Source organism: Artemia sp. Qi Xiang Cuo, chromosome 20 (genome assembly GCF_049724085.1).
Source record: "Artemia sp. Qi Xiang Cuo chromosome 20, ASM4972408v1, whole genome shotgun sequence".
Classification (NCBI taxonomy): Eukaryota; Metazoa; Arthropoda; class Branchiopoda; order Anostraca; family Artemiidae; genus Artemia; species Artemia sp. Qi Xiang Cuo.
In genome coordinates this window covers 9096615-9123856 of record NC_142813.1, presented here as the reverse complement: position 1 = coordinate 9123856, position 27242 = coordinate 9096615, and the positions used below count along the sequence as shown (strand labels likewise).

General features: G+C 33.5%; 2 protein-coding genes across 2 annotated transcripts in view; one reads left to right on the top strand and one right to left on the bottom strand.

Annotated features, from left to right (window-relative positions):
- LOC148939848 (uncharacterized) overlaps positions 1-27242 on the top strand; it is a 142825-nt gene that overhangs the window by 70739 nt on the left and 44844 nt on the right. The window lies entirely within an intron of this gene.
- On the bottom strand, positions 3856-4305 carry LOC148939850 (uncharacterized). Its single transcript, XM_089106016.1, has one exon. The coding sequence runs from the start codon at positions 4303-4305 to the stop codon at positions 3856-3858; it is 450 nt and encodes a 149-aa protein (XP_088962142.1).

Below are 27242 nucleotides of genomic sequence, written 5' to 3'. Positions count from 1 at the left end.
ATTGTTCTTTTTTTTCATTTTGTTTTTTTAATATGGAGATAAAAAAAAACTTTTTTTACTAAACCATGGAAGGGAGGCATTTTTTCTCATGAAACGACTCTAAAATTGGTTTTTCTTGATCCATGGGTGGGGGGTCTATTGCTCCTTGCCGTATGTCTACCCTAGTAACTAGACTTTCATCCATCTACCATTAAGTTTTTCCAATATATTTTTTCAAAAACCCCTTTCGAAGAGATTCAAAGTTTTATTCTGAATTAACCTCAGCTTAATCACTCACAAATGTCAATAGATCATCCTTAGGTTCTGGAACTGTCGACAAGGTCTTTTTCTGGTGACATAGTTTACAATAGTAAGACTTGCAAGAACCTGTAGATGTCAAAATTTTCCATATGAACATGTAACAACATCAGATCCAAAATAGAGTCCTATGGCACTCCCCAGTTTACCACAACGTTATTAGTTGGATAGCTTCCTCTGTAAATTAAATAATTTTCAAGGTAAAACTTCAACCAACCAAAGGATTGGTCACGAACTCTAATATGATTTAGCTTACTAATAGTGCTTTGTGGTGCATGTTGTCAAATATTCTTAATTTCTAGACTCATAACTCCTTGTAAGAAGACCTGTATCTAGAATTTTGTCAAAACCTAAACTTAAGAATGTTAGGGTGTCTTTGGGTGAGTAGCCAGCCCTAAGCCCAAATTACCGGGGGTTGAAGAAGTCTTTAGAATCTAAACACTGGCAACGCTGGGTTTTCGTTAACATTTCAAAACTTATTGAGCTAACTGGTGAAATTGAGAGGGGTCTCCAATTTACTTGTTAATCGCGAAATCCACTATTATGGAGATATATTAACCTTGCTTTTTTTAACCTTTTTGGGAAAAACTGTAATTACGCCTATTGGTTCTTCCTTAGGTTCTGGAACTATCATCAAGGTCTTTTTCTGGTGACATATTTTACAATAGTAAGACTTGCAAGAACCTGTAGATGTCAAAAATTTTTCATATGAACATGTAACAACATCAGATCCAAAATAGAGTCCTATGGCACTCCCCAGTTTATCACAATATTATTAGTTGGATAGCTTCCTTTGTTAATTAAATGATTTTCAAGGTAAAACTTGAACCAACCTAAGGATTGGTCACAAACTCTAACATGATTGAGCCTAATATGACCTAATATGACCTAATAGTATTTTGTGGTGCATGCTGTCAAATATTCTCTTAATTTCTAGACTCATACCTCCTTGTAAAAAGACCTATATCTAGATTTTTTTAAAACCTAAACTTGGGAATGTTAGGGTGTCTTTGGGTGAGTCGCTAGCCCTAAGCCCAAATTACCGGGGGGTTGAAGAAGTCTTTAGAATCTAAACACTGGCAACGCTGGGTTTTCATTAACATTTCAAAACTTATTGAGCTAACTGGTGAAATTGAGAGGGGTCTCCAGTTTACTTGTCCATCGCGAGATCCACTTTTATGGAGATATATTAACCTTGCCTTTATTAACCTTTTTGGGAGAAACTGTGATTGCGCCTATTGACGTAATCACAAGGTAAGGTATAGGCCCAGCAATGATCGTTACTACTAATTTCAGTGTTTTAGTGCAAACTGGAAGCACAAAACTCGAAGCACAGAACTCGAAGTCCCCCATAAAGCCTTTACAGTTAAAGTTGATCTCACTTGGTGCTACGGAAGTTATTTCCAGTGATTTCAGCGCTTTGTGCCAAAGTAATTTTGACATGATTTTTCGAGTGTCCGGTGGAATTAGCAGCAGTCTGGTGAATATTTGACAAAGTAACGTGCTTATAGGATTTGGCATCCTACGCATGTTTAGTAATTTATTTGTCATCTAGAAACAGATTTAGTGGTGGACCATAGAACTGAGCTTATAATTTGGCAGACCTTACGATAATTTTGGCCACTTTCTATCAGCTTTAGTTGCGGGTAGCTACATTTTGCTATTCGTAACGCATTCTGAAGGATCTTGCAAATAAATTCCAGAATACCATTCGTCATCCAGCGGCTGATTAGCAGTTCTTTTTGCAGTTTGTTCGTTTTTGGCTTTGCTACCCAACATATTCTGTATATGTTCAAGTAGGTCGAGTGAATAAATTCCAATGCTTTGACAAGATCTTGAAAATGCATTAAGCTACACCCGTTTGATTTCTCAAAATTGGTCATTTTATTAACACAGACCAGAATAAAATGTGTCGCCCAGTGGCTAATCGCCTGCTCTTTTTGCCGCTTATTAGCTTGCGACTGTTTAACACAACATATTCTCTAAATGTCCAAGAAAATCGAACGAAACAACAGGATCTTGAACATGCATTAAATTATCTCAGTTTTACTTCCTAAAATTGGTCTTTTTTTACTGACATAAGCCAGATAACCATTTGTCATCCATCGACTAATTGGGTATTCTTTTTACAATGTGGTAGCTCGTGGCTTCTTTGCACATCCTCTTCTGTAAAAGTCCAAGAAGTTCGAGTGAAACAATTCATTTGCATTGCTTGGATCTTGAATTTGCATTAAAGTATCCTGTTTTAATTTTACAGAATTGGTTCTTTCTTATTGACATAACCCAGATGACCATTCATCATTCAGTGGCTGATTGGCTGGTCCTTCTGCTATTTGTTACCTCGGCGCTTTCTTACACAGCATCTGTCAGTCTGTCCATCAAATGTACCGAAGGTCGAGCGGAACAATCAAATCTTCTCTAGGATCCTGAATCTGCTTCAAGTTATATCAGTTTGATGTCTCTTGTTCTTCTTTTAAATTCTTCAAGTAACCTTCTGTTAATCATGTGGCTCCCTTATTTTAATAATTAAAAATCATCATCTGGCTGCCTTACACAGCATCTTCTGTAAAAGTCCAAGAAGTTCGAGTGAAACAATTCATCTACATCACTAGGATCTTGAATCTACATTAAGGTATCCTGTTTTAAGTTTCCAAAATTGGTTCTTTTTTATTTACATAGGCCAGAAGACCCTTAATCATTCAGCGGCGGATTGGCTGTTCTTTCTACTATTTGCTATCTCGGTGCTCTCTTACATAATATCTGTCAATCTGTACATCAAATGTCCGGAAGGTAGAATGAAATAATCAAATTCTTCTGTAGGATCTTGAATCTGCTTTACGTTTCCTCAGTTCGATTTATCTTGTTCTTCTTTTAGAATGTTCAATCTTCTGTTAATCATATTTTGTTTAAAATGGCTACAATGCTTCCATCATTTTTTTAAGTCTAAAGACATAGCAATATACCTCAAAGGTAATATACTTTATAAGAATACTATTTAAATCGCAATTTTCGCATTATAGCTTATTTGGTTTTCCTAGAACGTTGCTAAGATAAGTCCTAGTTCCAAGAAATTGATTTTGTTTTTCTTCAATCAAAATTTCTTTCGGTGCCCCTTATAGCTCTTGTAACTTTCAAGTTTCGAAGAAATCTTTAGAAAACACTACAAAAGAAATGAAAGCTCCAAACTCTTAACCATGGGTAAATGGAAAGATAGAGCTGGTAAGGTTAGTCTAACTGCATAGATTTATAATCCTTACAATAATATTGCCATAACAATAATATTATATAATATTATAGTAATATTATATAGTTACGATAATACGTACGATATAAAATATATGATATAATAAAAACTTATTATTATAATATTTTGTATTATTAAAACAATATCATGATAATTGCTCACCTTAGACCTTAGATCCGCCTGTGCCTCCTGAGGCGCTCAGGGCATCAAAGAGGAGCCACCAATTTCCTCTCATGTTTGCTGCTGCAGTGATGTCCTCCCATTCTGTTAAAACGGAGGTGTACAGGTTCCGTAGATCTCTTTGGTAGGTCCGTTCAAGTGTGTTTCGGTCTTCTCGCGCTACGATTTCTTGGTGGTTGCCAGTGCAAAGTGGCTTTTGGGAGTCTATGGTCATCCATACGTAGGGCGTGGCCCAAATATTTCCACCTTCTGACTCTGATGATGTCGGTCATTAGAGGCTGTTGCGTCATTTCACGTACGGGCTGGTTTGTCATCTTCTGTGACCAATGGATGTTCAATATTCTATGAAGACACGAGTTTTCAAAAACCAAGACTCTTCTCTCTTGTTCTTGATTCAGGTGCCGTGTTTCTGCTGCGTAGAGTAGGCCTACTATTGGCATAACATTGCTGTTGAAAAGGCGTAGCTTCAGGCGCAGAGAAAATCTCTGAGATCTCCATACTTGACGTAGTTTGCTGAAGGCACCATTTGCCTGTTCTATTCTGGTGAGTATTTCTTTCACCATCGAACCTGTGTTCTCAGTCATACTCAATAACTACTAGAACATTATAATTTTTATAACAGTGAATAGAAAAATGTTGTGAATCCATCTCTAAGCAATTTTCTTGCTGGGCTAAATATGGATTCCCATTTAGTACCAGTGGCATCAATTCACAAAATTAGAGGGGGGAGTGTATATTTCAGAATCTAGGGAGGGAATTTTGTTTTTCTTTCATTTTACATACGAAAATACCAAAAAAGGAATTTTTTAAATTCTAGTTGATGGGGCAAAAATATTTAAGGGGGCAAGTACCAAAATTAGTAATCAGTATTCCCATTTTTAAATACCTTTAAATTTTGCGAGTTCGAAAATTAGCATGCTACTGTCGAAGGGTCTTAATTAAATATTTATGAGGAAATGAAGCTAAGGCTCTGTCCAATTTTTTTATTTTTTGTACCTTTTAGTTTACCCTTATTTTATCAAAGAGTTTTTGGGTGAGGCAGGCTCAATTTGGTTTTTATTTTAGGATTTGCATTATAATTCGCTGAAGAGGGCTATTAGTCATGCAGCCACAATATTCGTTAAGCTGTATTTTAGTCACGTCCCCATGAGATTCCGCATTAACTTTTATTATTTTGTATAATTAATAAAAACAATTAATAAGTAGCTAATTCCTTAAAACTTATTTGTTATTAACTTGTTAATCAAGTGACAGCCAAAACAGTAATTACATATTGAATATGTGGTTCCAGTCTATAGCTACTGCACATACATTTATACAGTACAATCATTCCTTATCTCAACCATATACAAAGCCGGACCAGGATGCAAGTCCTCCGTAGAACGTAGAAACATAAGCGACATTAGATTTTTTCACGGGTAGGCAATTCAGATTTCTTTTGAAGACGAAACTTGGCTTCACCTTTGTAACACTAAATTTTAAAGAAACTAATTTTAAATTATTTTACTCCAATACATATACAAAAATCGGTAATTAGTAGAGTAATGTTATTATTAGATGTTTTTAAAAATTACAAGTAGGTTTCGAAGTTTCAAGTTGCTTTGAAAGGCATTTTGAGAAAGTTTCTGCCAAAATACGTGTTCCAGGGTAATATACACTGAATTGTTGATGGACGAGACAATGGGCCGAGCTTTTATACGCGCAAAGACTATAGTAGCCAAATATTACGGAGTCGTGATTATACTGTATGTAATTTACATACTGTGATCCATCTTGAGTGTGGAAATAATAATAATATTAATATACTAAGTCTGTATTAGTTTTGTAGAGCTTATAATGTTTAATTAAATAAGAAAAAAAAATACAAATTAACATAAAATATTTGAATCATTGGGGATGCAAAAGAAATTAGGGGATGTATCTTAAAAATTGCAATATTTCTGGGGAATAATAATGCTTGAGGCGTTTTTTAGCTCTTTTCGTCACTGTTAATTCATGTCAAATAGGAAGAAGCTGTAATCCCTCTGAAATCATCCCAAGGATCCCTCCTCACAGAAATGACTTAATAGTTAGATTACAATACGCTTTTTAAGGGCCTGACTTATATTTTCTTGACCTCAAATTTCAAAGACTATTTCGTTCTATAGAACAGTGGTTTCCTCTTATGAAAAAACGAAAAACCCACACTCTATCTACAAAAAAACTAACTATTATTAAATTTATAAAGCCCGAATTTTGTTCCTTCAGTTTTTCACTATTTAGTAAAATGCCTCTTGTTACTTGAAGCCGAGTGATTTATGACAGAAGATAGTGAATTTTCTCAGGTGTAAAAGGTCAATCAGTGTTGCTGTGTCAATTCTGACTTAAATTTCTGAGTTATACAACTCCAAAAGCTTGAAAGTTATTCATTTTTTAAAATTTTTTTTTTTTTGCCGTTCAAGAAAACCCGTCTCGTAACTAAATTTGAGTGATTTATGACAGAATAAAATAAATTTTGTCACGTGGAAGTAGCCAAGCAGAGTTGCTATGTAAATTTTGGCTTATGGCTCTGATTAAAAAAGAAATTCTTAGAAATTTTCTTAGAATTTTGAAGAATTTATTCTCTCATAAATTCTTAAATAACAAAAGATTTTGGAAAGGAATATAGCAAAAAAGGCTTTGTAAAGAATATTTACAGTGAGTTTTCATAGCTATGTTACAAACATATGTCATGGAATGTGTTACAAACTTATCCCAATGGTACTTGTTTTTTTTTTCCAAACAGAATAAAATTTAATAATGACAGAAAAAAAGTAAACATTTTTGTTCTGTAGCTCATGTAACTTGAAGCCGAGTGATTTATGACAGAAGATAGTGAATTTTCTCAGGCATAAATGGCTGATCAGTAATGTTGTGTGCATTTGATTAATAAAGGGTCTGATTAAAAAAGAAATTCTTAGAATTTTGAGGAATTTGTTCTCTCATCAACTCTTTAATAACAAAAGATTAAAAAGAAGATAGCAAAAAAATATTTATAAAGAATACTTGCAGTGAGTTTTCATATCTATGTCACAAACATATGTCATGCAATGTGTCACACACAAATCCCAACGAGACCTGTTTTTTTTTTTAAAAGAATAAAATTTAATAATGACAGACAAAGGTAAACATTCTTGTTCTGGGAACAAAATTCTCAGTGGTTGAGGAAGGTCTAACTAAGCTATTTAAGCGTAAAATTATTGAATTTTCATCCTTTTTGAACTTTTAAATTTGATTTATTATGTAAAAAAATAGCAAATAACTTTTGCATGTTCTATTTTTTTAAATGTATACACACTGGACTTTATAATCTTATACGCACATTTTATCATCCGGATTTTGAAACTTTGGAAAACTAACTTTAAATAAGCTAAGCGGCTAATCTCTCACATGAAAGCATCCTTTTTCTCGGGCAATGTAAAATCTGGGTATCACAGCAAAATTGAACTCCGGTCAGAACTAGTTTAACAGTTTTTAAATTTTTACAGCAAAAATTACTAAAAACAACCATCCCTATATCCAAGCGAAGTTCAAATTATCTTCTGGTCTTGAGAAGGTATGGGGGTTGTCAACCTTGTCCTTGTTAATTTTTGCTCCTTCGAGTTTGACTCAGTTATTTATTGTAATTTTTGTTCGTTTCGTTCTATGTTTTAGTTTTACGGTCCGATTTATGATTCTAGAGACAAAGATGTTGACCTCTAAGCGAAGTTCACATTTAATAGCTTTTGAGTTTCCATAGAAAAAATGACCGAAAATAACCATCCCTATACCCAAGCGAAATTCAACTTCTATCAGAATTAGTTTAACAGCTTTTGAGTTTCCACAGCCAAAATTACCGAAAATAGCCATCTCTATACCGAAGCGTAACTCAACTCCTGTCAGAACTATTTTAACAGTTTTTGAGTTTTCACAACCAAAATTGCCGAAAATAACCATCTGTATATCCAAGCAAAATTCAACTCCTGTCAGAGCCTACCTTACCTAATTGTGAATTACAGCAGTCACTCTTTTGCAGTGACACTGCTTCATCAGCCCAACAGCGGCGGCTTTAGGCTGATAGTAAATTATAAGTCTGATGGGAAGTATAAGTTAAGACTTCTGCTTCCCAGTTGTCATTAAAGGAAAATATAGAGTATTACTGATTATAAAGTGATATAGAGTGACCAGGCATGAATGTAAAAATTTATTTCATGGTGGGAGATGGCCAATTAAAACAAATTCAATCTAAAAGAAAAATTCTGGAGGCTAAATAAAGAATTGTAAAAATCCCAAGACCTAGGGAGGAAGAGGAGGTAAACATCCTCCTCCATTTTCTTACTCCTTTGCGCACGTACAGAAACAAGGAATTAATTAAATTATTAAATTCTTATATAAAATTCATTTATAATAAATTGAAAGAAAAAATAAAAGAAAATTATTTCAATCTTTGGAATAAACTGACGCAGAGGAGTTATTTTATATGTCAAAAACTTAGAATTTCAATATTTATTTAGAAACTGAAAAAAGGAACAGAAAAAATAAAAAAGGAAACAGAAAAGAAAACAGAAGGAAACAAAATCAGGAAATACAACTGTCCATAAATGAAAACGGTACCCAGAAAACACGCTTTTGAAATTTAAATATTTATTTAGAAACTGAAAAAAGGAACAGAAAAAAAGAAAAAGGAAACAGAAAAGAAAACAGAAGGAAACAAAATCAGGAAATACAACTGTCCATAAATGAAAACGGTACCCAGAAAACACTCTTTTGAAATTTCAATATTTATTTAGAAACTGAAAAAAGGAACAGAAAAAATAAAAAAGGAAACAGAAAAGAAAACAGAAGGAAACAAAATCAGGAAATACAACTGTCCATAAATGAAAACGGTACCCAGATAACACGCTTTTGAAATTTAAATATTTATTTAGAAACTGAAAAAAGGAACAGAAAAAAAGAAAAAGGAAACAGAAAAGAAAACAGAAGGAAACAAAATCAGGAAATACAACTGTCCATAAATGAAAACGGTACCCAGAAAACACTCTTTTTAAATTTAAATATTTATTTAGAAACTGAAAAAAGGAACAGAAAAAAGAAAAAAGGAAACAGAAAAGAAAACAGAAGGAAACAAAATCAGGAAATACAACTTTCCATAAATGAAAACGGTACCCAGAAAACACTCTTTTGAAATTTAAATATTTATTTAGAAACTGAAAAAAGGAACAGAAAAAAGAAAAAAGGAAACAGAAAAGAAAACAGAAGGAAACAAAATCAGGAAATACAACTTTCCATAAATGAAAACGGTACCCAGAAAACACTCTTTTGAAATTTAAATATTTATTTAGAAACTGAAAAAAGGAACAGAAAAAAGAAAAAAGGAAACAGAAAAGAAAACAGAAGGAAACAAAATCAGGAAATACAACTTTCCATAAATGAAAACGGTACCCAGAAAACACTCTTTTGAAATTTCAATATTTATTTAGAAACTGAAAAAAGTAACAGAAAAAATAAAAAAGGAAACAGAAAAGAAAACAGAATGAAACAAAATCAGGAAATACAACTGTCCATAAATGAAAACGGTACCCAGAAAACACGCTTTTGAAATTTAAATATTTATTTAGAAACTGAAAAAAGGAACAGAAAAAAGGAAACAGAAAAGAAAACAGAAGGAAACAAAATCAGGAAATAGAACTGTCGATAAATGAAAACGGTACCCAGAAAACACTCGTTTGAAATTTTTTGTCCGACAATGTAAAAGGTATCGAAGCATTCGGGATGCACTCCTGTCGTGTTTTACTCCTGTAGTTCTTTTTCTAATACCAAGAAGCACTTTTTTTGTGATATTCGCCTGGCCAATGACCACTCAGACGATCAACTTAGGTTTCGTTAGAAACATCAATTAATGTCCTTTCCTCGACTGGGCTATTTGTTAGGGTCTGCCAGGGATGAGGGTATTTAGGGTCCGGGAATTTTTTTTAGGGTCTAATCTGTACTATCCTTTTACCTGTCATAGCTTCTGCAACAGCCAATTTTTAAAGGAAGGAGGAGTACCCGGAAAGGGGATTTTTTTATATAAATAATCCAAGCGTTGACTGCAGTAAGATACGTGAAATGATGGAAAAGGCCATATACCAATGCTTGTTTTGAAAGTCGTTTTTGCAAAGGGAAGTCAGCAAATTCATCAGATCGACACCTCCGACGCATGTATTATATGCCTTTACAGTGGGTGGGTTTCAAACTCAATTTGGACTTTTTCGTGCTGCATCATTTCTGGACACTGTCAGTTTGGCTGTATTCAGCAAAAGATGAGCGAACACTGACAAAGCTATTTTCTTTTCCAACACAAAACAGCCTTTCCTTTAGAAGACATGACACAAAACACGGCTCCGATTTTCTTTTTTTCATGTCAGCTTTTCACACCAGTACGAGGGGTTCCAACACTATAAATATTCTTCTTCTCTAGTGCTTCGACCAAAGAAACGGAAGTAAAAAATTATCAAATAAGGTTTGTGTTGTCAAGGCCTCGAATGAGTTTCATAACCACGTCTCCTCGTCACGCTGTGGCTAGTGCCACTGCCTTGATAAGGCTCAAAATCATCAACATATATAGATATTCCAAGCTGAACCCAAATTTTGACACCCCACTTAGTAGGTTTATATGCTATGTACTGCTTGAGATTGTTCCTTCCCTTGAAGCGCACCGTCATCTCGCCTATTAAGCTATATTCCTTATCGGCCACGGCTGCTTTGAAAGACTTGCGCGACCTGACTAAAAATGAGTGAATTTGAACTAAGGCCATTTGACCAATAGCTATCAACCCTTGGGTATCGAACAAAGCTCATGATCAGATGGCCTTCAATGTAGATACATAGTTCTTCTGTTGTCAATTTGTGTTTAAACCCTTTCTTTGACAAAGCATAGGCATTAGACTCCTTGACAATCATTTTAGAATTTCGTCAGGAAGAAGTCCTTCAAAATCAACAGGATCAGACTAATTGCCAATGTTGAGAAATAACCCAACTATTGCTCGTGAAAGGTCGAGTTGACTCTGGTAAAGGATTATCAATGCTGGCCCTAAAAAAAACATGGTCTAGCTTTTGCAGTTTTACGTTTTGAGGGGTTTTTTAGCTTTAGTTTATTTGTATTAATACTATCGTACTAGGAGGTAGTGGTTTGTGATTATCTTACTTGAACTGAACTATTTCGGGCTAAACCTGCTTGCAACACTGCAGCCAAAAAAGAACTTAAGGCTTTTCCTTTTTCTAGAATATGTTCTAGCAACAAGCTTGAGAGGAATGAGTATTGTTTGTTTGCTGTTTGAGGTTTGACGCGTTCGACCAATAGGTCATATGCGTTCGAATCACTTGATTTATCTGTCTTGATTTATATATAATCACTTGATATATATATATATATATATATATATATATATATATATATATATATATATATATATATATATATATATATATATATATATATATATATATATATATATATATATATATATATATATATATATATATATATATATATATATATATATATATATATATATATATATATATATATATATATATATATATATATATATATATATATATATATATATATATATATAATATATATATATATATATATATATATATATATATATAAAAAAAAAAAAAAAAAAAAAAAAAAAAAAAAAAAAAAAATATATATATATATATATATATATATATATATATATATATATATATATATATATATATATATATATATATATATATATATATATGCATTTCCCCTTCCCATCCTTCATATCTAAAGTTTCTCAAGAGTCCTTACCTAAAGAGTCCTTACCTAAAGAGTCCTTAATATCTATAGTTTATTTGTATTTTCTTTTCTTCAACCATTATTAATCCTTAAGAACAATAAAAACAAGGTACAAAGGATCTTCTTTTTGCATTTAGTTAAAGAGACTTATTAAAAGCTCCGGTTCGGGAAGTGACAAACAGACTCAAAGGAAAACAGTTATAAATAATAATTCCTCTAAAAAGGTGATAAATCGAACCTGACATCCAAATCAAGTTCTTTATTTGGCCCTTGCGGTTTGCAGGAAATCTGTCTTTGACAACAGATTTCTCTAAATCATCCTCTAAAATATAAGTGACATCTATTTGCCCTCCACAGTTTACGAAAAACCTGGTATTGACAATGGGACTACTATTTTCTTAAGGTTTTTCATTTCACAATAATTAAGAATTTACTTCAGCATAGTTCGGAATTTTTGTGATTTTTTTCCATCTCAACTTATTTAAAATTTTAAAACGAATTTAAACGAAGTAACTACAATGTTTAAACAAACTTATAAAGGCAGGGACAAAGAAACGCATAAAAAAAAGCACAAATACTATATAAAAATATAATGAAAAATGAGAAAAAAAACTCACATATAAATAAAATCAAGGAGAATAGATGTGAATTTTTCTTTCGTTTTTTGTTTTGTTCTTGTATAGCTTTAATGGTTTTTTTCATATCTTTCCCGTCCCTTTTTTATATGTTTGTTTAAGCTTTTAGTTTTTAATATCTTTGTTTTTGTTTCCCGGCTATAAGGGCTTCTGGACTTGAAACCGAAATTCTATTAGTATTGTTTATTTGTACTGTCTTACTAAAAAATTCCTCTCGTTTTTTGAATATTTTCACTCTGCTATAATTTTTGGTTAAACCTCTCGTGGGCGCTAGCTGGTTTTGAGAACAGTTACTCGCAGCCCCTCCAAACCAACAATTGAGCTTTCAACATGACTTTTATTATGCCGTATTCTTGTAAGTACTTACACAAACGTCCTTGAAGTGACATCCATCGAAAAATCTTTGTTTTATTGCTAACATTTCAGTAGAAAATTTTATTTAAGTTTCCGCAAGGATTTGAAAGGTAACTAAAGTTTGTTTTACTTGTAGCCCGTATTCTTATTGGGAGAATGTTGGTTATTTTCGTAATTTGAATCAACTTCTTAGAAGTGTTTTAGAGTAATCTTGTTAACTAGAAATTTTTTTCTTACATGTAAGCCATCTGTTCTCTCAGCCATCATGTTAGAACCGTCCCATACAACCGGCAGTTTCTATTTCCTAAGTGTCACCACTTGAGGCCACTGCCCGTAAAATGGGATAAAAATTGATTTCTATTAGCTCAAATAAAGACTGTGAAATTTTAATAGTTCCAGCTTCCTATGTTGTTTTTTTTAACAGCGAATAATAAAAAAGGCCTAATAGCAATAATATGCAAATATACTTTAAATACGAAGAGTGTACAATGACAGGGTTTAAAAAAAGTAGCAATGAAGGCAAAAATAAAGGCACTTCAAAACATTGCACCAAAGAAAACGAGAACTGAAAAAAAAAGGAAACTGACCAAGCAGAACTCATTCCCCTAGCTGCTGTTGATTAACCCTTACAAATAGCAAGATAAGTGGTAGATGGCCCCATGTTATTTTAATATTCCAGGCCCTGATGCCCCCTCCCGTATTATTTTATTTTAAAGTTAACTTATTTACTATTTAATTGGGTTTAACTGTATTAAACTGTATTATTTCTTATAATTGTCTTGTATATGTATTTTAAACGCTGTATGACAAAACATAGTTGCATTGTTTTGATTCCTCTGTTGTAACGCAGGCAGTGGCTGCAGGTGAATAACCCCCTACCAACAGCAAGTTAAGTGATACATGATCTAGTTCGACAAAGTCCAAATTGAGTTTGATCAGCACGACAAAGTCCAAATTGAGTTTGAAACCCACCCGCTGTAAAGGCATATAATGCATGCGTTGGAGGTGTCGATTTAATGGATTTGCTGACTTCACTTCACAAAAACGACTTTCAAAACAAGGGTTGGTATATGGGCCTTTTCCATACCTCTGGATAATTTTCCCGGAACATATCCCCATGAAAAAATTTGCGAATAGAATGTAAGACAATTTAAAATAATTTCATATAATAACTCCGTCCGATCCCCCCAGTGTAGTATTTCCCTTGGAATGTTCATCCCCCCCCCACAAATTTCCCTCCCAAAGGAAGATTCTTTTTATAGAAACCCACCCCGAGCACAAACACCCCTACTCCACCCCCCAAAAAGAAAACAATTCTGTATACTTCCCATTAATAAATTTTATACGTAAATAATATGCAGATTCCATAACTTATTGGCCTCTCCCCACGGACTGTGGGGAAAGGGGTTCATTTTACACCTAAAGACATAACTGTTGATCTTTAACTATACTGAAGAAAATGGATATATCTCAAAATTTTGATCAGATAACTTTGGGGAAAAACTGGACGTGAAACGGGCCAGTTGCTCTTCGATCTTTTTGGTCACTAAAAAACGCACTAGAACTTTCAATTTCCGTTTGAATGCACCCTCTCCCAATTTTATAGAACAATTATTTTGATAAGATCACCCCTGGAAAAAAAAACACGCATCCCTGATCTGTCATCTGGCAAAAATAGCAAAATTCCACATTTTTGCAGATAGCAGCTTGAAACATCTACGGTAGGGTTCTCTTGTACGCTGAATCTTAGGGGTGTGATTTTCGTTTTCGTTAATTCCTTTTATTTTAGGGGTTTGTTTCCCCCTTTTTCAAAAATAAGGCAAATTTTCTCAAGCTCATAACTTTTGACGGGTGAATCTTATGAATCTTATAAATTTGGAAATTAGCATAATTACCGGATTCTTTTGGTGTATCTATTGATATCTAAATTCCATTTTTTACAATTTCAGCTACTATTGAGCCGAGTCGCTCCTGATTTACAGTTCGTTACCACGAAATATTTGAAAGCAATTGTCGACTCTAGCTTCGTCTTTTTCAATGAAGCCATAAAAAAATTTTGAGAAGAAGTAAATAAATTTAAAAAAAAAAAACGTAAATGGAGCTCAAGTACGCAGTGAATTATTTCGAGGGCACGAGCAATTGAATAAAAACATATAAGTTATTTATAAAGAATCTATAAAATATTATTGGGATTGATATGGGCTAAAAGACCTAACCCGTAGAATTAAAACGATACACCTTGAATAAAGGCAAAAAAAAGGGCAAACTATATAAAGATATATGGAGATATAAAAAATAATTGGAGATAGAATAACAAACATGATCCTGAGGTTTTCTTAGAAACACAGAAAATGATTCTTTATTGCTCGTGGGTCCAATCAAAACCATTCAGATTTTACAACAACTTTTTCTATACTCTTGGCAATTTCAAAAAATACGTTTATTAATTCTGCTGTATCAAGTATTTGCTGCCTTACTTGGTATAAAAAACTCATATGTTTACTGGGAAGTTGTTGAACCGCCACCTCCCCAGACTCACGTCTTCCACCAGCTCAGAAATAAAATCTCAAGGAACCTCCTACTCTCAGACCTACCCTCCAACAGTCAAGCCAACAGACCTACCCCACATACATCAAATTATTATCCAACAAGACAAGTAGAAAATCTCTAGATGTTGTGTAAAAGCAGCTCGATCTTCCTTCTGTATAAGTCTTGTATTAAGGATCCTTTTTCGGTAACTATAGTTACCGAATTATAAAAAACATTCATTGCAAAGATCCTTTTTCGGTAATTATAATTACCGAATAAGGATCTTTGCCTTCTGGACAGGTTCGTAAAACATTACTGGCCCCATCCAGACAAGATACTGCCACAAGTGTTAGCAACAGTTGAATATCATTTTAAATCGTGAGAGATTTGATTTCGTGTTAATGGCTGCTTCTCTAAGTACATCTACCACGTTCCCTTAACGGGAAATCTTATCTAGCTCCGTCGTTTGTCTAGCGACAATTGCGACAATCACGCAAAAATTCGGTATGGTCAAATTACCTACAGATTGATACACCCTGCACCGGGTACCTGAAGAACAGCTTTGTTATGTGCTTTCAATTGGTCTCTCGGGGGAGGTTATCCCTAAAACCCTGTTTATTGAGTTGTTTAAAAATAAGGTCAACAGATGAAAATCTAGCAAAAAACTAAGTAAAAGTTTTATTAGTTCCATATCATAAGAGTGGTCCTTGCCGAGTGGTTAGCGCTCCAGACTTTAAATCCTGAGGTCAGGGGTTCGAGTCCTGGTGTTGCTAGTTATTTAGTTTGGAACGGGGGTCAATTATGTGACCCTGCAAACTCAGCCAGAGTCGACCCAAGTCTAAATGGGTACTTGAAGAAATCTGGGGGGAAAACACGGGAAGCGTCGGTCAAAGGCATTGAAACAGGATATCGGTACCTGCACAACGCAGACCATTGGTCAGCATGTGATTTTTTTTTAAATCATACCTGAATTTTTTAACGGTCTGGCACACAAAGATTATGCTGTACAAAATTTTACTCTACGAGACTACAGATGGCAGCTTATATTCTTGAAGAAGGGTCTTGCTCGAGCTCAATTTCTTGTTATTAGTTATTAGTTTTCGGTTTTGTTATCTTGTTATTAGTTTGCGGTTTTGTTATCTTGTTATTAGTTTGCGGTTTTGTTGTCTTGTTATTAGTTTGCGGTTTTGTTATCTTATGATTAGCTTTCGATTTCATTATCTGAATGTTAGCTTGCAGTTTTGTTACCTTAAGATTGGCTTGCACTTACGTTATCTTGTTATTAGTTTTCAGTTTTGTTACATTTATGTTAGTTTTCGCTTCATTGACATTTATATTATCTTGAACCTTTGTTATCTTGTTATTAGATTGTGGTTTTGTTATCTTGTTATTAGTTTGCGGTTTTGTTACCTTGTTATTAGTTTGCGGTTTTGTTATCTTTTTATTAGTTTGCAGTTTTGTTATCTTGTTATTACTTTGCGGTTTTGTTGTCTTGTTATTAGTTTGCAGTTTTATTATCTTGTTATTAGTTTGAGGTTTTGTTATCTTGTTATTAGTTTGCGGTTTTGTTACCTTGTTATTAGTTTGCGGTTTTGTTATCTTGTTATTAGTTTGCGGTTTTGTTATCTTGTTATTAGTTTGCGGTTTTGTTATCTTGTTATTAGTTTGCGGTTTTGTTACCTGTTATTAGTTTGCAGCTTTGTTATCTTGTTATTAGTTTTCGGTTTTGTTATCTTGTTATTAGTTTGCAGTTTTGTTATCTTGTTATTAGTTTGCGGGTTTTTGTTATCTTGTTATTAGTTTGCAGTTTTGTTATCTTGTTATTAGTTTGCGGTTTTGTTGTCTTTTTATTAGTTTGCAGTTTTGTTATCTTGTTATTAGTTTGCAGTTTTGTTATCTTGTTGTTAGTTTGGGGTTTTGTTGTCTTGTTATTTGTTTACACTTTTGTTATCTTGTTATTAGTTTGAGGTTTTGTCATCTTGTTATTAGTTTGCAGTTTTGTTATCTTGTTATTAGTTTGCGGTTTTTTATCTTGTTATTAGTTTGCGGTTTTGTTATCTTGTTATTAGTTTGTGATTTTGTTATCTTGTTATTAGTTTGCGGTTTTGTTATCTTGTTATTAGTTTGAGGTTTCGTTATCTTGTTATTAGTTTGCGGTTTTGTTATCTTATTATTAGTTTGTGGTTTTGTTTTCTTGTTATTAGTTTGAAGTTTTGTTATCTTGTTATTAGTTTGCGGTTTTGTTATCTTGTGATTAGTTTGTGGTTTTGTTATCTTGTTATTAGTTTGCGGTTTTGTTACCTTGTTATTGGTTTGCGGTTCTGTTATCTTATTATTAGTTTGCAGTTTTGTTATCTTGTTATTAGTTTGCGGTTTTGTTGTCTTGTTATTAGTTTGCAGTTTTATTATCTTGTTATTAGTTTGAGGTTTTGTTATCTTGTTATTAGTTCGCGATTTTGTTATCTTGTTATTAGTTTGCGGTTTTGTTATCTTGTTATTAGTTTGCGGTTTTGTTATCTTGTTATTAGTTTGCGGTTTTGTTATCTTGTTATTAGTTTGCGGTTTTGTTATCTTGTTATTAGTTTGAGGCTTTGTTATCTTGCTATTAGTTTGTGGTTTTGTTATCTTGTTATTAGTTTGCCGTTTCGTTATCCTGTTATTAGTTTGCTGTTTGGTTATCTTGTTATTAGTTTGCGGTTTTGTTATCTTGTTATTAGTTTGCGGTTTTGTTTTCTTGTTATTAGTTTGAGGTTTTGTTGTCTTGTGATTAGTTTGCGGTTTTGTTATCTTGTTATTAGTTTGTGGTTTTGTTATCTTGTTATTAGTTTTCGGTTTTGTTATATTGTTATTAGTTTGAGGTTTTGTTACCTTGTTATTAGTTTGTGGTTTTGTTATCTTTTTATTAGTTTGCGGTTTTGTTATCTTGTTATTAGTTTGCGGTTTAGTTATCTTGTTATTAGTTTGCGGTTTAGTTACCTTGTTATTAGTTTGCGGTTTTGTTATCTTGTTATTAGTTTGCAGCTTTGTTATCTTGTTATTGGTTTGCAGATTTATTATCTTGTTATTAATTTGCGGTTTTGTCTTGTTGGTCATTCGGTACAGGCATAAAAAATTAAATTGACAATAACGTAACACAACCATTCTGAATTCAAAAAAGTAGACCAATCCGTTGAAAAAATACAACATGGCTCTTGAACCGTCGAATTAAGGTAAATTTCACTTTAATTATTCATGTACGGTCAGCCAAAATCAAACCTGCATTAATTCAAAAACGTTCAGAAATTAATAGAAAAAACAAGTTTTTTTTAACTGAAAGTAAGGAGCGACATCAAAACTTAAAACGAGCAGAAGTTATTCTGTATATGAAAGGGGCTGTTCCCTCCTCAACACCTCGCTCTTTACGCTAAAGTTTGGCTCTTTCTCACAACTCTATTCTTTAAAACAATACAAAATATAGTGTAAAGAGCAAGGCTTTGAGGAGGGGACAGCCCCTTTCATATACAGAATAACTTCTGTTACTGCTACGGGTGAATTGGCAAAACTTCAAACTAACTGAAACTAAAATGAATAATTATGGCAAAGAAACATCATTTTTATTTGTTGTTGATGTTATAACAAATAAAAACCGAATTAATTTTTAAATTGATTATTATATACGACTTTAGGAATCAGAAAATAAAATTCCAACGACAATCAAGATCACGCAACAGAAAATACTACTACTACTACTACTACTGACAACTCACCGCAGCACAAAGCCACCTGAGGCCAACACAGCTACGCATGCTCCTCCTCCATCCCAATCTATTCAAAGCCTACCTTTTTATGCACGCCGATGAAGTTACCATTTCCTTTAAATATTCCTTAATAACGTCCTCCCACCCCAGACGAGGACGACCTGCTTTCCGTTTAGCCCTAGACGATTGGCCGAAAAGAACAATCTTCGGCAATCTGTCATCCTTCATCCGCACAATGTGCCCTAGCCACCTCAACCTTTCTTTCACTATAGCCCTAGAGAGCCACATTTTTCGTATAGACTATTGTTTGAAATACTGTCAGGCAGCCGGGTACCCAGAACAATCCGTAGGAAATTTCTCTGGAAAACATCTATCAAATCTTCATCTACTTTTCGGAGCACCTACGCTTCAGAGCCATATTTGACCACTGTCTAATATTCTAATATTCTAATATAATATTTCTAATATTAAGAAGCTAAAGTGTAGCTTCTAATATTCTAATCTTGGATTGCAGACTTATCTTCCTATTTTTCCAAACTTTTTTTAACTGTGAAAAAAACACCCTGAGCCTTGGCTATTCTACTTTTGACATCTTCACTGCTCAAACCATCTTTACTAATAATACTACCAAGGTAAGTGAAGCTGTCCACCTGATCAATATTTTCATTACCCAACTTCACCTTTTCATCTTCACTTATTCCTAGCCTTAGTGACTTAGCCTTTTTAATATTAATTTTCAAACCTATTCTAGCACCCTGAACTAATAAAACCTCGAAAACTTCATTTATTCTGCTCACACTTTCATCTAGGATGCTTAAATTATCAGCATAATCTAAGTCCAGGATAATTTTTCCTCCCCATTTGATTCCGTGGTCTCCCATTGCCTTTCCAGTGCTCCTTAAGACAAAGTCCATCAAAATAATCCATATAAAGGGGGATAGAACACAGCCCTGCTTTACTCCTGATTTAATACAAAACCAGCTGCTAACCTCATTTCCTACCTTAACCGCAGCAGTGTTATTCTCGTACATAGCAATCATCACTCTAATGTATTTGTCTGGTATACCATACAAGGATAAAACCTTCACTAAAGCACTTCTATCAATAAAATCGAACGCTTGCTCATAATCTATAAAACTGAGGACCAAAGGTGTTTGATAACTCAGGCACTTCTCACTTATTAACCTAAGAGTTAAAATCCGGTCGATACATTCTCTACCTTTTATAAAACTACACTGTTCTTCTCTTAAAACTTTGTCTACGGCATCTCTCAGTCTAAAAAGTATCATATTACTAAGTAATTTACTACCTACAGAGACCAGACTAATGCCTCAATAATTACCACACTCACTTTTATCACCTTTCTTATAAAGTGGATTAATTAAGGTTTTCCTAAAATCGTTAGGTACTTTCCCTTTTTCAAAAATCATATTCATAATCTTCAGTAACTTATTTCTAACCTCAGAGCTACCATATTTAAAAAACTCATTTACCACCCTATCAGCACCTGGAACCTTATTGTTTTTTAGTCCTTTTAGTACTGTTGCTAATTCCTCCTCACAAAACAAATCTTCCTTCACATCCAAGGTATCACAAACTTTTTCATTTTCCTCTGTATCTCTTCCTTCAACTCTATCTCGGTTAAGCAAACTCTCAATATCTTCGGCCTATCCTTGTCGCTAGTTGCGGCCCCATTTCTATCTTTAACAGGGCTAAGTTTCTACCTTTAACAAGCCAGTACAATATTTTACTATTATGCCGTCTAGCTGCATCTTCCAGATCATCGGCAATTTTATCCATGGCCTCTACTTCACACCTCCTTAATTCATATTTTAATGCTTTCTCCACTTTCTTTACATTCCTTTTGTTTTCATATGATCTATCACTAAGGTAATTCTTGTACAAGTCCTTTCTCCTTTCTATCAAACATAAAACATTTTCACTAATATTCTTAGCTGCAGTTTTAGGTTTTTTCCCTAATACACCTTCAGCAACTTCACAAATTATTTTTCTAAAATCATTCCAACCATCTTCCACATTATCAAATTTTAAACTCTGAAGTTTAGCATTTAACTGTTCCTGGAAAATTTCTCTCAAATTCTTATCCTGGAGTCTACCAACATCATAACTTCCCGGGAGGTAGTTACCCTTCCGATATTTCAGCTTTAAATTAACCCTTGACCCTTGATCTTTGATCAAGACCTTGATCTTTACTCTTAACATCAATAACAACACTCCTATATACCCTAGTACCTTGTATTGATCCTGCCAGTCTTTGGTTTACAATAACATAATCAATAAGGTTTGCTGTCTTACCATCATCTGAATGCCATGTTAATTTATGAGCCATTTTATGACCAAACACCGTATTGGTTATAACTAGATTGTTATACCTACAAAATTGCAAAAGTCTGTATCCATTACTGTTTCCTTTTCCTACACCAAATTTACTTAGGCTAGGATACCATCTATCCCTATTTGTACCAACCTGGGCGTTAAAATCTTCCAGTAAAATTATCATATTTCTACCTGGGATCCTGTCTATTTGCTCCTGTAACTTTAAGTAAAATTCATCTGAGTCACTAGTATTTCCGTCAGTTGGTTCTACAGGGGCATATACTAATATAACTGATACCCTGAGCTTTTTACTCATAAAATGAGCAATTACTATTCTGTTATTAAATACCTCCCCAGCTTAAGCAAGACTTAGTAGCTTCCTTTTTCATCATGACCTCTAATCTTTGTCTATGTATCCCATCCTTCCTGCCTAAGTAAACAAATTCTATAACAGAAAATACACATGTTAAAAAAACAGTCTTATGTCTAAATTCTTCTTTTTTGTTCTATTGCATTTGAACATATAGAATAATGGTGCCTAAATTACATTTTGAAAATGAATAGTTTTAATTTTAGAAGAAATCTGTTTCATTCTTTGAAGTGGAGTTTTGCAATCACAAACTACTTTGCTCTTTTATGCATTTTAAAGGAAAACTTTTAGATTGAAGTAACTATTAATAAAAATTTATTGTATATCAGTCTGATGGAACTAAATTGATATTGTAAAATATCATCGCAGTAACTTTGAGAGCTTTCAGCATAATGAGAGCTTAGTGGTAATGAGATGCTCAGTGGTAAGAGCTCAGTGGTAATGAGTGGTAAGAGCTCAGTGGTAATGAGAGTTCAGCATAATGAGAGCTCATTGACAAAAGAGAAATTACTTAAATTATATATTGCTTTCAATAAAGCGCCAATGACACTCGTGCTATAATTGGGGTGAGAAGGGGACGACTTTCCAGTTCTTATATGTAGTAATTTCTGTTCGCATAGAGTTTGAATTGGATATCAGTTTTGTATTTGGTTCATTATAAGTATATTTTTTGGTTTATTTTTATTAAGTCTAATATTTGTCTCTTTTAACTTTTAGTTCACTGTTCTTTTTTTGCCCTGCTCAAGGCATGGCTTCGCTCTTTACCTTTGTTAAAAAATTTTCTTTTTAATTTAAAGTCTGCTGGTTTTTAATTAATTTCTGTAAAAATGAAAAATAAAAAAGACAGAAGAAAAATTAAAAACTGTCTTCATGATAATCATAATTTATGATTTTTTTCCAAAGGCCCTAATTGAATTAGCATTTAATATTGACCTGCGAGTAACGGACCAAACTAAAAAATATGAAAATCTGAATCTATGCAAAAAGTAAATTTCTGATTGTATAGGTTTTTTTTAGTTGTATTGTAAGCAAAAGATAATTGAATAAAATATTTTAGTATTTTTGAAGTTTATATTTTGGGACGCTTTTACCCCAAGAAGTTGTTCAAAATTCCATTTGTCACTGTAGTGTCAAAGTCGTCAAATAGACTACAGAGTAAATTTTAACTTAATTCCTCATCAGCCCAAGTTGTGCTGTATCGCTTTTGACTATAAGAAAATTTTACTACAAGACTGTAAGAAAACTACAAATTTCATCCTCCTTAAAAAAACAAAAAACATTACAGTTTACAGCTTTTTGCATAAAACTTGCTGAATAATCAAAATCGTCTTTAGGATAAAAAAGAACCAGCAGATTATTAGGTATTTTTAAACCCTTCTGAATTCAACACAAGATACTAGATAACATTAGTAACTAGAACGAATAAATTGAAACTTAACCTACTTTAAATTATAGTTAAAATTTAAACTGGCCTGTAATTTTCGCATCGCAAGACTTTTGTTAAAAAATATTCAATTACCAAGAGGACAGTGGTCATCCATCATTTACGCCATATCTCTCTCTATCCCTTTCCAAGTCCTCCATATCTCTTTACCAAAAATGTATAGTAAACAAAAAAGATTCTATACAATATAATATATGAGCATTGTGTAGCTGAATGTACATTCAATGTGAGTATTGAAAATTCTTCACATTGAAAAAAAAAATACTCATTTTAAGCTGTATGTTCCTATTTCTTATAATATCGAAAATACAAAAAAAAAACCATTATAACCATGAATGTAAGGGCTTATAGGTTATGAGGCAAGGGCAAGATAATAAGGGTTTACTGGCTTTTAATCTATCCTGAATAGATTAGCTATCTAAAAATTTTCTCTGGATGTGTTTAAGGAATTGGTGGCTGTGGGAAGATGACTTGCTACCTCTAATCACTTTTGAATCTTGATTTGAATTTCTAATTCAATCAAATTTAATTTTCAAAATGCTGCTGATACGCCCTTTTGACAATATGTATGTGTATACTGTTTTCTGATTTAATTAAAATTTTCTCAAGAAGCAGTAGTTGTATTGGTAGCAGTAGCAGTAGCTTACAACTGTCAGTATGTTCCTGCGAGCTTACAATTGTTCCTGGGCAACACCATTTCGAAAATCTGCATACACATAGTTTATTTTGAATTAGATCGAATCTTTCTCTATATATTCTCTTAAATTTTCACCTCCATACCCATAATCTTACTAGATTACTAAAATCATAGGAGTAGCAGGAGTAGTAGGGGCATTAGTACCAGTAGTACTGTTGTATTAGTAATAGTAGTAGTAGCAGTTGCAGTAGCAGTGGTTGCAGCAGTAGCATTATTAAGTTGTTCTTTTGACCAGATAGAGCAACCCCCTTATAATGCTCCGGAATTTTTAGCTTGATATGATGAGCCGCTCCAAAAATATAGCTGATAGCCTACGACTTTTTTTCAATCTGTATTGGTTCAACTTTCCCCTCAGCATTTCCTCAAGTTCACTTCAATATCCTCAGCCTTGGTAGTACTCGCTACAGAAGCAGTATTTGTAGCAGTAGTAGTGGAAGTAGATGCAGTAATGGTAGCAGTAATAGCAGTTGCAGTAGCAGCAGCAGTAGTAATAACAGTAGTAGTAGTAGTAAAATTAACAGTAGAAGAAGTAGTAGTAGCAGTATGAGCAGTAGTAGTAGCAGCAATAGTAGTAGTAGTAGTAGTAGTAGTAGTAGTAGTAGTAGTATTAGAAGTAGTAGTAGTAGTAATAGTAGTAGCAATAGTATTAGCGTGCAAATATTGCCTTTGGGTCAATCGATCTTCCCCGTTTAGCTTTCCATGAGAGTTCCAAATTAATATCCTAATTCATTCCTGAGATACACTCTTTCGACAATCTGCATGCACATAACGTGTTTTGAATAGTTCAAATTTCCCCTCTATTTTCTCTCAAATTTTCACCTATGATATTGCGCTGCGCTGCCTACGATATTGCTTTTGCACCCTTTTGAGAACCTGCATGAATATGGTTTCTTCGTTTAATTTGTAACTCCCCCAAAATGTTCCCTAAAAGTTTCACCTTAGTACCCCTTAGCGTTATTAGCAATCGTAGTAGTTGTATTAATACTATACACATAAGGCCTTCTGGTTAGTTCAAAATCCGCCAAAACATATCCTGGAAGGTCTCACTTGATAATATAAGCCGTTCCTATTTGACAATCTACATGCTCAGAATTCGTTCTGATTTAATTTTGAATTTAAATTTTAATTTCGAATCGAATTACTCCTTTAAAAGTTTCAATGATATTTCTTGCTATTCTAGAGCGGTGCTGCCTATGATACAGTTTTACAGTTTTTTTCTAAAGTTTTTTCGTTTAATTGAAACTCCTAAACGTTCCCTAAAAGTTAACCTTAAATACCCTTAGCGTCATTAGTTACAGCAACTGTAATAGCAGTATTAAAAGTATACACATAGTACCTTCTGGCTAGTTCAAAAACCCCCACAATTTACCTTTAAGGGCCCAACTTAATAATATAAGTTGTTCTTCAGATATTGCTCTGTCACCATTTTGAAAGTCCACATGCTCATGGTTGGCTCTGATTAATTTAACATCCGCCTAAACATTCCTTGAAAGCTTCACTTTAATACCCTTAGCTTGCATAGTAGCAAGAGTTGCAGTAGTAGTAGTAGTAGTATTAGTAGTAGTATACACATAAAACCTTTGGTTTTCTTCAGCGACCCCCGCCCCCCAACACACGTTGAAAGTTTCAACTTAATACCGTAAACAGTTCCTGAAGCATTGCTGATGCGTTCTTTTGACAATATGTATGCGTATAGTCTTTTCATTTAGTTTTACACTATTTCAATATTCCCCATACTTTTTGCCTCAAAACCCGTAGCTTTAGTAGCAGTAATAGTAGTACCAGTACAACTAATTAAGTAGAATTAATCAGCAGTAGAACTATTTCAATATTCCCCAAAATTTTCGCCTCAAAACCCTTAGCTTTAGTAGCAGTATTAGTAGTACCAGTAGAACTAATTAAGTTGAATTAATCAGCAGTAGAATTAATACTAGTAGCCTTAGTTTAGTAGCAGTAGTAGTAGTAGCAGTAGTAATAGCAGTAGCGGTAGTAGTAGTAGTAGTAGTATCAGCAGTATTATTATTAGTAGTAGTAGAAACATTATTATTAGGGTGCAAATATTGTCTTTTGATTAGTTCAACATCCCCCACAGCAAGTCCTGCAAGTTTATTCTTCCCACACCAAACCCTTCATAAGATATTGAAATTGCTGATACGTCGTTTTGACAACCTACATACAGACGGTATGTTGTGATTCAGTTCAACTTCTCCCTCTATATTCCTTGAAAATTTCACATTCATACCCTTAGGTATAATTGTAAAAGTAGCCACAACACAACAGTAGTAGTAGTAAAACTAGTAGTTCTAGTTATAGGACTAGTAGGAGTAATAGCACTAGTACTAGTAGCAGCAGTAGAATTAATATATTGAACGTTGGTCAGTTGAACATCCCCCTCATCAAGCCCTAAAATTTCAATTTCATACAAATAGCTATTGCTATAACATTACCGATATGCCCATTTTATATCCTATATACTCGTAGTTTTATTTTAGTTCAACTTCCACTTCAACACTTCCTGAAGCTTTTATCTTAATACTATTAGCCTTACAAGTAGTTTGAATAGAAGCAGTAGTTGGATTAGTAGTAGTAGTAGTAATATTAGTAGTAGTAGTAGCAGTAGTAAAAGTAATAGTAGTAATAATAGTAGTAAAAGTAACAGTGGTAGTAGTATTAGCAGTAGCGTCCACATATTGCCTTTTTTTCAATTGATCTTTCCCTTATGCATTCTCTGAAAGTTCCAAATTAATACTCTAGTCCATTCTCGAGATGAGCTCTTTTGACCATCTGCATACACATGACGTGTTTTGATTTAGTTTAGTTATCTGTATTTAGTTATCAATATTCTTTCAAATTTTCATCTTCATACGCTTAGCCTTAACAGTTCTAGTATCAGAAAAGTAGTGTTGCTAGTAGGAGGAGTAGTAGCATTAGTAGTGTTGTACTGGTATTAGCTGTAGCAGAATTAATAGCAGTAGTAGCATGTACATGTTGTCTTTTGGTTAGTTGAACATTCCCCTCATGATGACCCAGAAGTTTCATCTTGATGACCCAGAAGTTTCATCGTTCCAAAAACATTGCTGATATGCCCTTTTGACAGCCCTTTGACGCCTTTTTCTTCTCGATACTCTTAGCCTTATAAGTAGCTGCAATAGGAATAGTAGTAGTAGTAGTAGTAGTAGTAGGAATAGTATTAGTTCTAGTAGTAGTAGTAGTAGCAGTAGTAGTAGTAGTAGCGGTAGTAGTACTAGTTAAAGTAGTAGCAGTAGCAGTAAAAGCAGCAGTAGTAGTAGCATCAGTATACCCAAATCTGTTCTTAAGGTACGCCCTTTGTCAATCTGCATGCACATATTGTGTTTTAATTTAGTTCAAATTTTCGCTCAATATTCTTTCAAATTTTCATCTTCGTATGCTTAGCCTTAATAGTACTAGTATCAGAAAAGTAGTGTTGCTAGTAGGAGGAGTAGTAGAAGTAGTAGTGTTGTACTGGTATTAGCTGCAGCAGAATTAATAGCAGTAGTAGCATGTACATGTTATCTTTTGGTTAGTTGAACATTCCCCTCATGATGACCCAGAAGTTTCATCTTGATATGGTAAGCCGTTCCAAA